Raw genomic sequence first — 14,430 nt, 5'->3', positions numbered from 1 at the left:
GTTTTCTTCAGTGCTCTAGCCCACAATATCTAGAAGAATGTCTAGCAAATGATCAATAAATAGTCACTGAATTAATGAATAATTATTTCCTGTTGTTGTTTAGTCACTAAGTTATGTCTGACTCTGCAATTCCATGGACGGCAGCACACCGGGCTTCCCTGTCTTTCACTATCGACTGGAGTTTCCTCGGATTCATGTCCATTGAGTCAGAGATGCCACCCCATTCTCCTTTTGCCATCAATCTTTCCCAGCATCAGGGTCTTTTCCAATGAGTTGGCTCTTTGCATTAGGGGGTCAAATTACTGGAGCTTCAGCTTCAGTCCTTTGAATGAATATTCAGAGTTGATTTCCCTTAGGATTGACCAACTTGATCTCCTTGCAGTCCAAGCGACTCGCAACTGTCTTCTCCAACACCACAGTTCAAAAGCATCAATTCTTCAGCACTCAGCCTTCTTTATACTCCAACTCTCACATCCATACATGACTACTGGAAAAACCATAGCTTTGACTATCCACACCTGTGTTGGCAAAGTCTCTGCTTTTTAATACACTGTCTAGGTTTATCATAGCTTTTCTTCCAAGGAGCAAGTGTCTTTTAATTTCATGGCTGCAGTCACCATCTGCAGTGATTTTGGAGCCCAAGAAAATAAAATCTGACACTGCTTCCACTTTCCCCCCTTCTATTTGCCATGAAGTGATGGGGCCAGATTCATGATCCTGAGGAGGGCACTCACCTTTTCCAATGACAAACTGCCTAAAAAGTCAAATCAATACTCCAAAGCAGCCTGGTGACCATAGAATAAGAATACAGAGCCTGAGAGAGATTTCATCCAAATACAAAGACCTAAGAAAACTCTCCTACCCCACATTTGTTAAAGCCAACCTCTGAAAGCCTCAGATCATCTATAACTGCCAGATTCCTCGTGCCAGTCTCAATGTGACTTCTCATTTTTCTTCCAAACTTACCACTATCCTCCTTCAAATCATGTATTTTTTTGCTTAGATAAATATTACTGATTAAGCTACAATCAAACTGAACTTTTCTTGCTAGAGTGAAAGATTTTAAATTAACTAAATTTAAAACTGTGTTGTATACGTTTAGTCTGATTGATTATAAGCTAATTTTTTCCATTATATTCAACTGTCTGAAAGGCACCTGTTGATACTTTTATGTCCATACAACTTATGAGTTAAAAAAATGTATGACACTGTTACAAAAAGAGACATATCTGAGTTCAGTTAAGTAAGTAAACACTGCATATCACAAAACAAAGATTAAATTTTTCCCTTCAAAAGTTGTCTCACCTTTTGAATTTTCTCTTGTATATTACTTTGGTCATCACAGGGTTCCATTCTAGTTAAAAATTAAATAATCTCATTAGTCAATTAAAAAAAAATGATAACTTACCATCCAAAGAGCTAATTAATCTGTAAACCCACCCACTAACAACCATTCCTATTAAAAGCAAAAATAAAACTCAACCTCAAAGCTATCATAATTTATTAGAAGAACTGGACTAGGAATCTATGTTTTTGTCATATTATCAACTAGGTATTGAAATGTTATTTTAACTAATCTCATTGTTTGTTTGTTTTTTAACCTATAACATGCAGGAAGTTAAACTAATACTTCAGGCAACTTTCAGCTCTAGAAGTCACTTACTTTTTTATTTGGTTTTGCAGTCCCATACATTCTGATCTCAAATTTCGTACCTGTTTAACTGACAATCTGCAACAAAAACATACAAAATGACAGCTATAATTCTACTACAACAGTATAGGCCACTTTGATATTTCCCCCCATTTCATATCTTTACTCAAGGCCTCTAAGGGCTACTCTTCCAAATATACCAGTAGCTAGTCTTAAAGGGACTCTAGACTCCCTTTAAGAATTACAAGAGTGATGTAACATATAGGCAGGACTATTGAGATAAACCAGAACTTCTTGGTTCATAAACTCTGAGTGCAGGTAAAAATGCTGGAGGTCAGACTACCCTGCTCTCTTATCCTTACCTCACATTCTTAGGGGATATATTCAAATGTTACCTGAGGCAGGCAACATTGCAGTTTTCAGGAGATTTCAAAGGATTTTGTAGCTTTCATAATAGATAAGACAGCATGAAAAAAGCTATCTTACTATAGTTGTTTATAATTATTAAAAATTAGACATATTCTGTCTTGGGAGTAAGAACCTTGCCTCTTTGTTTAATGTTGTAGGACCAGTGTGTAACCAATATCTGGCACACAGAGGTACAAATAAAAAAAAATGTGCTGAATAGATGACGTAAATAAATATAAGGCAATATAAAATGGCTAAAGAAACCAGTATACCTTCTCAACAGATGCTAAGTAGACATTAAAAGTAATACATTAAAGCAATATGGAAAAACTTATAGAATAAAATATCAAGAGAAAAAAGGATACAAAATAGAATGAGCACTATAATTACAGCTTAAAATTTTATTTTTATCTTTAAAAGTAAAAACACCTGAAGAAACTGAATTTTTTAACAAAAATGATATCCTCCTTTTCTCTAAACTTTCATTTACAGCATGCCTAAAGTTTTAAAGTACTTTATTCAGAAGTGATCAGGCTTTAAAATGGAAAGATAAAAGATAATTGCCAAGGGGTTTTGAGGTATTCATGAATTACTGCCACCGAAGGGATACTGATGACATTTGTTCATAAAGAAAGGAATTTTCATTTTCTAACCATCAAAGTATTACTTACTGTGCATTTTCTTGATATTTTCGGGTAACACAATCTTCTCTTTGCAAAACTTGTAAAAATCTATTACGTGCTACATGGCATCTGGCAAGGCATATTTGCAAATCTTGTGGTTTAACATTAAATGTCTCTGTAAAACGTATAGAAGAATCTACATGGAAGATAAAATATAGAAAACTTAGACTTGTGCTGTGCTGTGCTTAGTTGCTCAGTCATGTCCGACTCTGTAACCCATGGACTGTAGCTCCTCTGTCCATGGGGATTTTCCATGCAAGAATACTCAAGAGGGTTGCCATGCCTTCCTCCAGGGGATCTTCCCAACCCAGGGATCGAACCCAGGTCTCCAACATTACAGGCAGATTCTTCACCGTCTGAGCCACAAGGAAAGTCCAAACTTAGATTTACAAGCTAATAAATATAAAAAATGTGAGACTGTTGAGAAATTAACAACCTCACTTAACTAACAACTCCTTAAAAGCTGGTATGACAATACACACAAATATACAACTCATTTCAATAAAAGCAAGGATGACCTGTTTTTTGAAGAAGGCAACTAAAAAAGGATTGGGGACTTCCCAGATGGTACAGTGGTAAAGAATCCGCCTGCCAATGCACAAGATAAAAGAGAGAAGGATTCGATCCCTGGGTCAGGAAGATCACCTGGTGTAGGAAATGGCAACCCACTCCAGTATTCTTGCCTGGAAAATTCCATGGAGAGAAAGAGCCTAGCAGACTATGGTCCATGGGGTCGCAAAGAGTGTGACATAACTAAACACCTGAACATACACAAAAAAGGATTATCTGAAGTTGAGTTATTTTACATAACTAAAAATTTTTAGAATCCATCTGCCCAAAATAATTCTTATTATCACAGCACAAAACATCCATAAACAAATACACTGTTACACATAAGCAACTTCTTAACACACCTTTTAACAACAAAGGAAGAAAATTAAAAGGGATGAGGTGAGATCACATCACCTTCATTGCTGCCATCAGCCTACTCTTCCCAGTAAGACCAACAGGGTAAGACAACCAAATAAAACCAATCTCCATTTCTCAAGTAATTCTTGGCTATGTTACTAATGATCAAAGCAGACCCTGAGAAAAATCCATCCAATGATTTTAGAGTTCGGGTTTTCACATGCAATAACATGTAATAAATCCTACTTTAAGATGGCTAATACAATAAAGATAGATATGCTGGAAAACAATGGCCTCACACTATACTTAACATGACAAATCCAGGTGCTAGATCACCCACAAAAAAATAAATCAAAAATTCTAAATATTTAACAGGAGATGAGTTTATTGGATATAGAAATCATCCATAAACTGAATATGGTAAATGAAACTGCTTTAAATAAGAAATCGGATAACCCATGCCTAAAAGCTTTATGTACAATAAACTCTTGCCAAATCCAAATACACATGATTCATGTAAAACAGTTTGGGTTACATGTAACTAAAATGGATCATCTAATAGAAAAACTGGTAAAGTGCTCATGCCACATTAAATTTAAAATATGCAAATACTTATAAAATAAGATCACATGTACATGTTTTAAAAAACCATGCAGAGAAGATAAACTAGAAAAAAGGTACTATACATATATATATACACAAATACATATACGCACAAACACAATATATACTTTGAACACACACAAAATGATATATGTATAAAGTTTGTCATTGTACCATTGTTTTTATAGCAAAATATTAGGGGGAAAAAAAAGCCAAATGTCTGTCAGAACAAATGTGTGATTAAATACACTATGACACACCCATTCAAATACCCAGTTCCAAAGACAGAAAAAGAATAAGATCTATGAACTGATATGTAATGATCTCCAATATACACTGTTACATAAAAAACACGAGACTGAAAATTGTCACCATTTAGGGTTTAAAAAGAATATATACATATTTGCCAGAATTACTGATTCCAATGGCTGCTTCTGAAAAGGGAATCCAGGTAACCTAGATTATAGATAGCACCTCTATAGATACTAGACAGTCAGAAGTGGAAGACACTTTTCACTTTCTAAATTTTGAATCATAAGAATGTATTACTCAAAATAATTAAAATGTACAATATGACACTAAAAAAACAAAAATCAACAACAACAAAACACCTAAAAGAAATCAAAATGTCAGCAGTGGTTATCTCTAGAAACTGGAAGATGGGATTGTACTGCACCAACGTTTTCATCTTTTTCCTCCCATGTTTTATGAGCATAACTCAATTAAACAGAGCAGCATATTTAATAAGCTACAAATGGCATTAAGTCTTAGAGTAAAAACCCATTATTTTGTTTCTAAGATTTAGCAATTAGATCAAATCCCTTTAAAACACAATTTCAAACCAAAATATTCCAACATATTGCCAGTAGCCAAACTAAATCTCTAACAAATTCAATACAACATTTAATACAATGTATTATAGGCAAACTATAACCTGTAGGTCTGCTGCTGCTGCTGCCACCGCTAAGTCACTTCAGTCGTGTCCAACTCTTTGAGACCCCATGGACTGCAGCCTTCCAGGCTCCTCTGTCCATGGGATTTTCCAGGCAAGAGTACTGGAGTGGGGTGCCATTGCCTTCTCCGAACCTGTAGGTCTAACCTGGCCCATTTTTGTGAGGTCAGCAAACTAGGCCTGCTTTTTACATTTTTAAGGAGTTGTATTACAAAAAGATTTTTTTTTAATTCACAGAAAGGTGTATGTGACAAAGACTCTTATGTGGTCCACAAAGCGTAAAATATTCACTGTCAGACCTCACATAGAAAATGTTCCCCAACCCTGTATTAGAACATAATAACCTGCATTGCTACTTATGTTCATTATGACAGGATTTCAAACTGCAGTTCCAATAAAATATTAACTATTTGCCTTTTGAGATAAAGTAATATCTTTATCTTACCTTATTTTATTAAACTCTCTTGATGATTTACAAATTATAAGAAATAATAAAAACCAAGAATCAAAGCAGAAACAAAAAATCTTACCATAAGCTTAACTTACTTTTAGAATGGGTTTTTATATATTTTACTGCAACAAATCTTGCAAAGTGATACATTATATGAATAAACTTAGGACCAACTGGAAATAGAAATAGTGAACCAACAACTTGAGGAAAGCTACTTCCGCATTCGGCCTATGATAAAAAGAAATAAGACAATTTGAAGACATTATCAATGATAACCTTTATATTTACATCATACTGTTTTTAAAGCACAACAGGATTTATCAGAATTATTCCATCTGAACCACGTTAAAATTTTGAATCTTTCTAAGCTCTTGGTAGACTCAGTCACAAAAAGTAATTAAAATTTAAAGTCACAATTATTGATACAATTTGGGGACAAAAGCTAAAATAATCTATAGTCAAAATTATTTCCTTAAACAAAAACTGTTATATAAATTCCTAGGAACTCAAAAACCTATTTCCAAGGCACTTAGTAAAAAAACTGGTTTCCCAGAAACAGAGTCCCAATCAAAACCACCAGAAAGTATTATTCTGATATTTCTTATTTATACTGTTAGCATAAAAGCATTAAGAAGATTTCACCTTTAAAAAAATTAATGTACCTCAATAAAGCCAGACAAAAAAATTGCAGTTTTCAACTGCTCAAAATTTGCATCTTTTAGAAAGAGAATACTTACAGAAATCTTTTTTAACCATTCACAGAAAAGTTTTCGGAATTCAACGTCACGTTTTTGATCAAATGGAGGCCAACAATGTCTTTAAAACAAAAATAAAAATTAGAATTATGAACAAAAAAACAAACTCAGCAAAACTTTAAAATATCAAATTTATCTCCTAGCTCAGCTGATAAGGAATCTGCCTGCAATGCAGGAGACCCTGGTTTGATTCCTGGCTCAGGAAGATCTGCTGAAAAAGGGATAGGCTATCCACTCCAGTATTCTTGGGCTTCCTTGGTGGCTCACCTGGTCAAGAATCCACCTGCAAAGTGGGAGACCTGGGTTTGATCCTTGGATTGGGAAGATCCCCTGGAGAAGGGAATGGCTACCCATTTCAGTATTCTTGCCTGGAGAACTCCATGGACTACAGTCCATGGGTTACAAAGAGTTAGACAGGACTGCGTGACTTTCACTCACTAGAAACATTATTGCTAAATCAAGGCTAACATTGTTGGCAAAAACTCAACATTCAGAAAACAAAGATCATGGCATCCGGTCCCCTCACTTCATAGCAAATAGATGGGTAAACAATGGAAACAGTGACAGACTTTATTTTCTTGGGCTCCAAAATCACTGCAGATAGTTACTACAGCCGTGAAATTAAAAGATACTGCTCCTTGAAAGAAAAGCTATGACCAACCTAGACAGCATATTAAAAAGCAGAGACATTACTTTGCCAACAAACAGCCATCCAGTCAAAGCTATGGTTTTTCCAGTAGTCATGTATGGATGTGAGAGTTGGACTATAAAGAAAGTTGAGTACCAAAGAATTGATGCTTTTGAACTGTGGTGTTGGAGAACTCTTGAGAGTCCGTCCCTTGGACTGCAAGGAGATCAAACCAGTCAATCCTAAAGGAAATCAGTCCTGAATATTCATCGGGAGGACTGATGCTGAAGCTGAAACTCCTATACTTTGGCCACCTGATGCAAAGAACTGACTCATTGGAAAAGACCCTGATGCTGAGAAAGATTGAAGCCAAGAGAAGAAGGGGACGACAGAGGACAAGATGGTTGGATGGCATTACTGACTCAATGGACATGAGTTTGAGCAGGCTCCGGGAGTTAGTGATGGACAGGGTAGCCTGGCATGCTGTAGTCCATGGGGTCATAAAGAGTCAGACACGATTGTGTGACTGAATTGAACTGAAGGCTAACATTCATAAATTTCAACTAAAGAGAGACCAACCTGTAAGAAATTAGGTCTTTTTCTTTATAAACATCTATAGGGTTAAACTCTGTTTAGTGTGAGTAATCAATGAATACATAGTGATGAATATAGGAATGAATCACTATTAAAATTACTGAAAATCGGTTAAAGAAGACAACATGCTCAATGAATTTACTAAGCTAACACATAAAGATGGTGTAAATAAATTAGTATGTTAAGCCTGGGGCAAAAGAGAGAAACATAAATGGTTACACATGAAAAGCACAAGAAGAATGGCCTAAGAGATCATGACCCCTAGGGATAATCCATATCACAGTCAGTAGGTGCTACTGTTCTGTGGACAAACAAGATATAAAATTATTAAAAATTCAGTTTTAGTAAATAAAGGATTTTAAAATTTGCCTATTGCTTCCCACTGATAATCAGTTTTATCTAAATTTTTATTCTGATGCATAATTATTTACTGAGGGCCCGTTATTTTTCATATTTCTATAGCATAACATACCTTTTGTATTCACAGAAAAAAAATTAAGTATGCATAAAAAAAGTTTAAAAGGCTGGAATAACAACAGTGATATTCTCTAGTTGGGTTTAAGAATGATTTTTACTTCTTTAGCTTTTTCTGTATTTGCTGAAGTGCTTTAAATAAACTCTATTTTGTTTATAATGAGGAAAAAAATCCAAAAATCTATTTTTATCTGAGCAAGGGAAGCCCTATAACTTAGTGATGTCTGAATGCCTGCTAAGTTGCTTCAGTTGTGTCTGACTCTTTACAACCCTCTGGACTATAGCCTGCCAGGCTCCTCTGTCCATGGATTCTCCAGGCAAGAATACGGGAGTGGGCTGCCATGCCCTCTTCCAGGGGATCTTCTCAACCCAGGGATTGAATCCCCGTCTCCTGTATTACAGTCAGATTATTTACTGTTGAACCACCAGGGAACCCCATAATATAGTGATAGGGATTTCCAAAATATGCTTCAAATATACTTGTTCTCTTGGTCACTCAAAACTTTAACTGAAGGCAAGACTATTAAATTATCATAAATAAAAACAATGGACTTACTATTTAAGAGAATGATGACACAACATAAATATTAAAACAAATTTGAACATTTTTTTTATGACAGATGAAACCCAAATAACCTACAAAATAACTTGGAATCAAGGTTAGTGATTATTCACATTTTTATCTCTTCTTATACTACTTAATATACAACAGTATAGGACAATAGGCTAAACTTAATAGGAATGATCTTTGTCTATAGCACTTGACACTTCTATATATTATGACAAAAATAATGATTTACAGAAATTTTAGGAAATAAAAACAGACAAAACAAACAATATTGCCTATAAGAAAAAGGAGTAAAGGGGAAATTAACAACAAAAATCAAAACAAAATTAAGTGCATGGCTAGATTAGTATCAATTAATTATTCTAATAAATAAGACTATGAAGAAGTTAGGAATTACATATGTATAAAATAAAATCCATATTACTTATGAACTCTACCATGAATTCAAGTACTGAAAAAAAGGACTCAGATTAATAAAGGTTAAGTACTAAATCTGTAAGACCCAAACCTAATTTTTATAACCATACATTCAAAATAATAGTTGAAAGCCAAAGTTGAAATTCTCACTATATCAAGTCATAATCCCTTTTTTAAGTCCCTTACAAAAATAAAATAACTTTTACTCACTTGAAAACTTCTTTGGTGAGAGACTTGTCAAGTGTTTGAAATAAAAAATAAGAAACTATGTGAAAGGCATCACGGTTCAGCTTGTCAAACATGTTCCTATGGTTTAAAAGGAAATAAAGACAGGAAAAAAGAAAAGGTTAATAAAACAGTATCACAAAAAGCTGTGTAAGAGTTTGACACAAATTAGTAGTTTTCATTCTGTTCAAGAGGTCGAAACAAATTTTCTATTTCATGTATACATTTATAACCAATTAAGAAACACATGCAAGTTTTTATATTTTGGTTCTGAAAATATAGACCAAATAGAAGAAAACTGGTAGAACTTTATTTCAATGAACACATTCTACAAAAAGAAAAGGAAAGTCTAATTAGGCGAAGAGAAAACCAAGATAAGTGAAAACTAAGATAAGTGAAAATGTGATACCAACCAACATTTTCTGACAATAAAAGACTTAAAATTTATTGACTTTATTAGTCAGGTATTATTTTAACTTAGCTTTACAAGCAGTAACTCAGCTGATCTCCACCAGTCATATGAAGTTAGTAAAGTTGCAACTTTAACATGAAGTATTTTATTTAATCTCAACATTAGAAACTAGTTTGATTTTCCTCATAATACAGATGACATGACAAATAGATCTAAGTACCTCTGTGAACACATAAAGCTGTTTTCCTGAAATAAACTTTTTCAGTTGCAAAAACACTAACATTAAAATTCGCACGCTTAACTTTTTGTCAAACAACTCTTATCCTTGGAATGTTTCTATTCCTCAAAAAAAAATACAAATAAAGTTCCTACCTCCTTATCATCTCTCAAATCTGGTTTGTTTGTTTGTTTGTTTGTTTCACATAGTACCCTGTTCTCTTCAACACTTCTCATTTTTAAAAAGATAACTTTTAAAGAAAGGTTTGTTCACCCACTAGACTAAAATTTTATAAGGGAAAAGTTTATGTTTGCTCTGTTCACCACTGTATACCCAGGTCCAACACTGTGTTCAATTAATATTTGTTGAGTAAACAAGTGAATGAATCACCTTTTCTTTCCATTCCCACTGCCTTCTGTAGTTTAGGTCCACCTAACTGCAAAGCCTTGATTCTCCCTCTAATCCATTCTCTGTAATGCAACCAGCATGATTTTTCCAAAATGCAAATCTCTGGGGCAAATATCTAGGAATGGAATTACTTCATGATATGTTAAGTGTACATTTAACTTTACAAGCAAAGTAACTATGCAATTACATGCTCACAGAAACTAGAAACATAATAAAATTTTGCACCAACATATATGTGAATCTGGGACTTCCCTGATGGTCCAGTGGTTATGACTCTACACCCCACTGCACAGGGTTTGAGTTCAATCCCTGGCCAGGAAACTAAGATCCCTGCATGCTGCATGATACACACAGCACAGCCTCTATATATATGTGTGTATATGTGCACACATGCATATTAAAAAGCAAATACATTATTTTGCCAACAAAGTTCTGTCTAGTCAAAGCTACAGGTTTTTCCAGTAGTCATGTATGAATGTGAGAGTTGGACTATAAAGAAAGCTAAGCAGCAAAGAATTGATGCTTTTGAACTGTGGTGTTGGAGAAGACTCTTGAGAGTCCCTTGGACGGCATGGAGATCCAACCAGTCAATCCTAAAGGAAATCAGTCCTGAATATTCATTGAAAGGACTGATGCTAAAGCTGAAACTCCAATACTCTGGCCACCTGATGCGAAGATCTGACCCTGACCCTGACGCTGGGAAAGATTGAAGGCAGGACGAGAAGGGAACGACAGAGGATGAGATGGCTGGATGGCATCACCGACTCAATGGACATGAGTTTGAGCAAGCTCCAGGAGTTGGTGACAGATAGGGAGAGCCTGGCATGCTACAGTCCATGGGGTCACAAAGAGTTGAACACGACTGAGTGACTAGACTGAACCGATGTGTGCGTGTGTGTGTGAGAAACAAATAAGTGAATCAATTTTTTTTTAATTTTAAAGCAAATTTGATGCCATATTCATGCTTAAAGAATTTTAAAGGAGATGTCTGTTTCAAAAGAGTAGATCCCTTCCACTAACCAACTGAGATGACTCTAAAGACATGGTGGGGGAGGTGGGGGGTGGAAATCTACGACAATGTTGTAAAAAAAAAAAAAAAAAAGATCACTGAACCAAAACTTGACTGATTTTAGTTAATTTTCAAAGGCAGAAAGCAGACTGCAATTGCATAAACCAGAGCAGAGAAAAAACTAAGATTGCCAAAACAATAGAGAGGATATACTGACAATGGGAATCATTCTCAGTGGAGGCCTCAAGATGTAAACTTCTCTGCCATACTTTGGGGCATCAAATCATGTGAGATAAATGGAACATTTATTAATACAGAATTATAACTTGATAAATGCTACCCATTGGTTGTCAATTTTTAGGCTAGACAAAGCATTTCTATATATAAATAGTAGTAACTGCTAAACAAATAGTTCCTAAGCAAAACTTATAATTACAGCTCTAACCCTTGACAGCAGGTGCTCACTTGTGTCCCACCAACTGGAGCCCTGCGAGGCTCCTCTATCCATGGGATTCTCCAGGCAAGAAGGCTGGAGTAGGTTGCCATTTCCTTCTCCAGGGGATCTTTCCCACCCAGGGTTCCAACCAGTGTCTCTTACATTGGCAGGCAGATTCTTTACCACTGAGCCACCAGGGAAGCCCTACACCCATTTTACTGATGAGGAAACTAAGGCACAGAGAGGTTACTGCTGCTGCCACTAAGTCACTTCAGTCGTGTCCAACTCTGTGTGACCCCATAGACGGCAGCCCCCCAGGCTCCCCTGTCCCTGGGATTCTCTAGGCAAGAACACTAGAGTGGGTTGCCATTTCCCTCTTCAATGCATGAAAGTGAAAAGTGAAAGTGAAGTCACTCAGTTGTGTCCAACTCAGCGACCCCATGGACTGCAGCCTTCCTGGCTCCTCCGTCCATGGGATTTTCCAGGCAAGAGTACTGGAGTGGGGTGCCATTGCGTTAGTCTCTAAACCTTGACAGTAAAACAATTTTAATACAGCTGAAAAAGTCAAGAAAAGGGAGAAGGCAAAAGAGGGTAGGTAAGTTGTAGGTGAACTAATTTTCATATAAAGAAAAAGCTACCTTCATTGTGAAATTACTTAGCAGGAAATCAAGAGATACTTTTAAAATTAATACATCAAGACACAGAAGACTGAGCACATTATTTAAATACTGTCACAAGAAGGATGGAAATAACGTAATTACAAAAGTCAAGAAGATTGAGAACAGGAAATAGACTAGTATCCCAAATTTTCCTTGGCCTTCAGTGGGAAAGATAATACTGTGTAAAGCTGCTAAGACACAGAAATATAAACAAAGTTTCTTTTTATAATGAGACTGTAACATTTGTAGGAGAGTAGGAAGGAGCTTTTACTTTTCATCTTAGAACCACTCTCCACTGGTTTTTTGCTAATTGTGGCATCAGTTCAGTTCAGTTCAGTTCAGTCGCTCAGTCGTGTCCGACTCTTTGCGACCCCATGAATCGCAGCACACCAGGCCTCCCTGTCCATCACCAACTCCCAGAGTTCACTCGAACTCACGTCCATCGAGTCGGTGATGCCATCCAGCCATCTCATCCTCTGTTGTCCCCTTCTCCTCCCGCCCCCAATCCCTCCCAGCATCAGAGTCTTTTCCAGTGAGTCAACTCTTCGCATGAGGTGGCCAAAGTACTGGAATTTCAGCTTTAGCATCCTTCTGTGGCATGCTTCAGTCTAATCCAAGAAGTAAAAAGTATAAACTAAAGATTAGCAACTACTTTAAAAGGCCTCCTTGAGTCCTAACGGCGATTCTATACAATGGAAGGCGGTGGCTCTCCGTTATCAAATCGCCACCTCCCTCGACTTCACAGACCAACCAGCTTCACGACCAAACCAGGACTAAACCCCCCCTCCAGTTTCGCCCCAGCTGCAGACTCTACTCCCTACAAAGCGCTCCCGGCTAGGTTCCATAACGGACAGTGTCTGCCACCAGGTCAGCTGCCGCTAGGAGCCAAGGCTTTGTAGCCAGCGCCGGACCACAGTAACCGACTACTTATCAACCCGCCGGTCCGCACCAGGGCGGGCTGCACCAACGTAACCAGTCTCAGACACCCCCGCCGCCAGCCCAATCCTCCTTACACTCCGAACTGCGTGTGTGACATGGTATTTCCACAGGCTATGGTCGCCAGACAAGGCTCGAAGCCGAGCGCCTGCAGGTACATCCACAGACGCGCCTTTTCGAAAGAAGTGACCCAGGCCGAGCTCATCTTCGCGGTAGGCAGGGCCCGGCAAATGAAGAAAGCACAGGCTCCAAGGACTGAGAGGGCCCCTCAGACTTCTTCCCTAAGGGCAGCCTAAGGTGGCGGCGGCCCCTCAACTGCCACCTCTTGATCCTCTCTCGTTCGGAGCCATTTCGCCTCAAATGGCCTCAAGTATCCTGAAATTCTAAAGTTTCAGGAAAATAGAACCTCTAACTGTAGTACCGCACAACGGCCAGAGCGAAGACACCACAAACCGAGCGTCCCGCGCTTCCGGTAGACGCCGCCTGGGTGCCGAGGGAAGACGGCCTTCCTGGGAGGATTATATCTCCCGCCATGCAATGCGCCCTCCCCTCGGTCTTTTCCGCGCAAGACCGGCGGGGAACAACAAGACCCACAAGGCTTTGCGCGGCTGAGGAACTTTTTCGCGCTTGCAGGCTTTAGCACGGCATTGTTTTGCTTCGCGCTTTCTGACTCTTTTTGTCTGATCTGTGTTTCCTTTCGCTCGTATATGCCTACTACGTCAGATAAAAACCACAGGCCGTTATTCAGTGTACCACAAAAGGCATTCTCAGCTATTTTCAGTGTATGTGTAACCCTGAACATGTCGCCTCATTTCTGAGTGTCGGGTCTATTATTAATAAAATCGTCTATGCCCTAAAGTGCTGAATGTTCCTTTCAGCTCCTTGCTCTAAGAAATCTACGTATATACCTTTCCCCTGCACCCCTGTCAATTGATGATTGCTTTCGCCTCTACATGCCGTATATCAATACAACCAGACCTGGAAATGGGGTGGGTATCCTAACATATCTCATCACCGGTTTAGGCATTATTGCCT

The 14,430-nt window shown here is 37.5% G+C and overlaps 1 protein-coding gene across 3 annotated transcripts in view; it reads right to left on the bottom strand.

Annotated features, from left to right (window-relative positions):
• HAUS6 (HAUS augmin like complex subunit 6) overlaps nucleotides 1-13,972 on the bottom strand; it is a 39,313-nt gene extending 25,341 nt beyond the window's left edge. Inside the window, exons 1-7 of one of the 3 annotated variants that reach the window (XM_055577962.1) lie at nucleotides 13,473-13,972; nucleotides 9,304-9,399; nucleotides 6,395-6,473; nucleotides 5,753-5,885; nucleotides 2,731-2,878; nucleotides 1,664-1,729; nucleotides 1,306-1,354 (exon numbers count right to left, since the gene is read on the bottom strand). In XM_055577962.1, the coding sequence (XP_055433937.1) occupies nucleotides 1,306-1,354; nucleotides 1,664-1,729; nucleotides 2,731-2,878; nucleotides 5,753-5,885; nucleotides 6,395-6,473; nucleotides 9,304-9,399; nucleotides 13,473-13,600 (699 nt within the window). In that variant the 5' untranslated portion in view covers nucleotides 13,601-13,972. The remainder of the gene's footprint in view (nucleotides 1-1,305; nucleotides 1,355-1,663; nucleotides 1,730-2,730; nucleotides 2,879-5,752; nucleotides 5,886-6,394; nucleotides 6,474-9,303; nucleotides 9,400-13,472) is intronic. The other 2 variants (XM_055577959.1, XM_055577960.1) reach the window with 2 other exon arrangements.
• Nucleotides 13,973-14,430: the final 458 nt, after the last annotated feature.

This window comes from Bubalus kerabau, chromosome 4 (assembly GCF_029407905.1).
Source record: "Bubalus kerabau isolate K-KA32 ecotype Philippines breed swamp buffalo chromosome 4, PCC_UOA_SB_1v2, whole genome shotgun sequence".
Lineage (NCBI taxonomy): Eukaryota > Metazoa > Chordata > Mammalia > Artiodactyla > Bovidae > Bubalus > Bubalus kerabau.
Note: the sequence above shows the minus strand (reverse complement) of the source record. Positions and strands in the feature narration are given on the sequence as shown.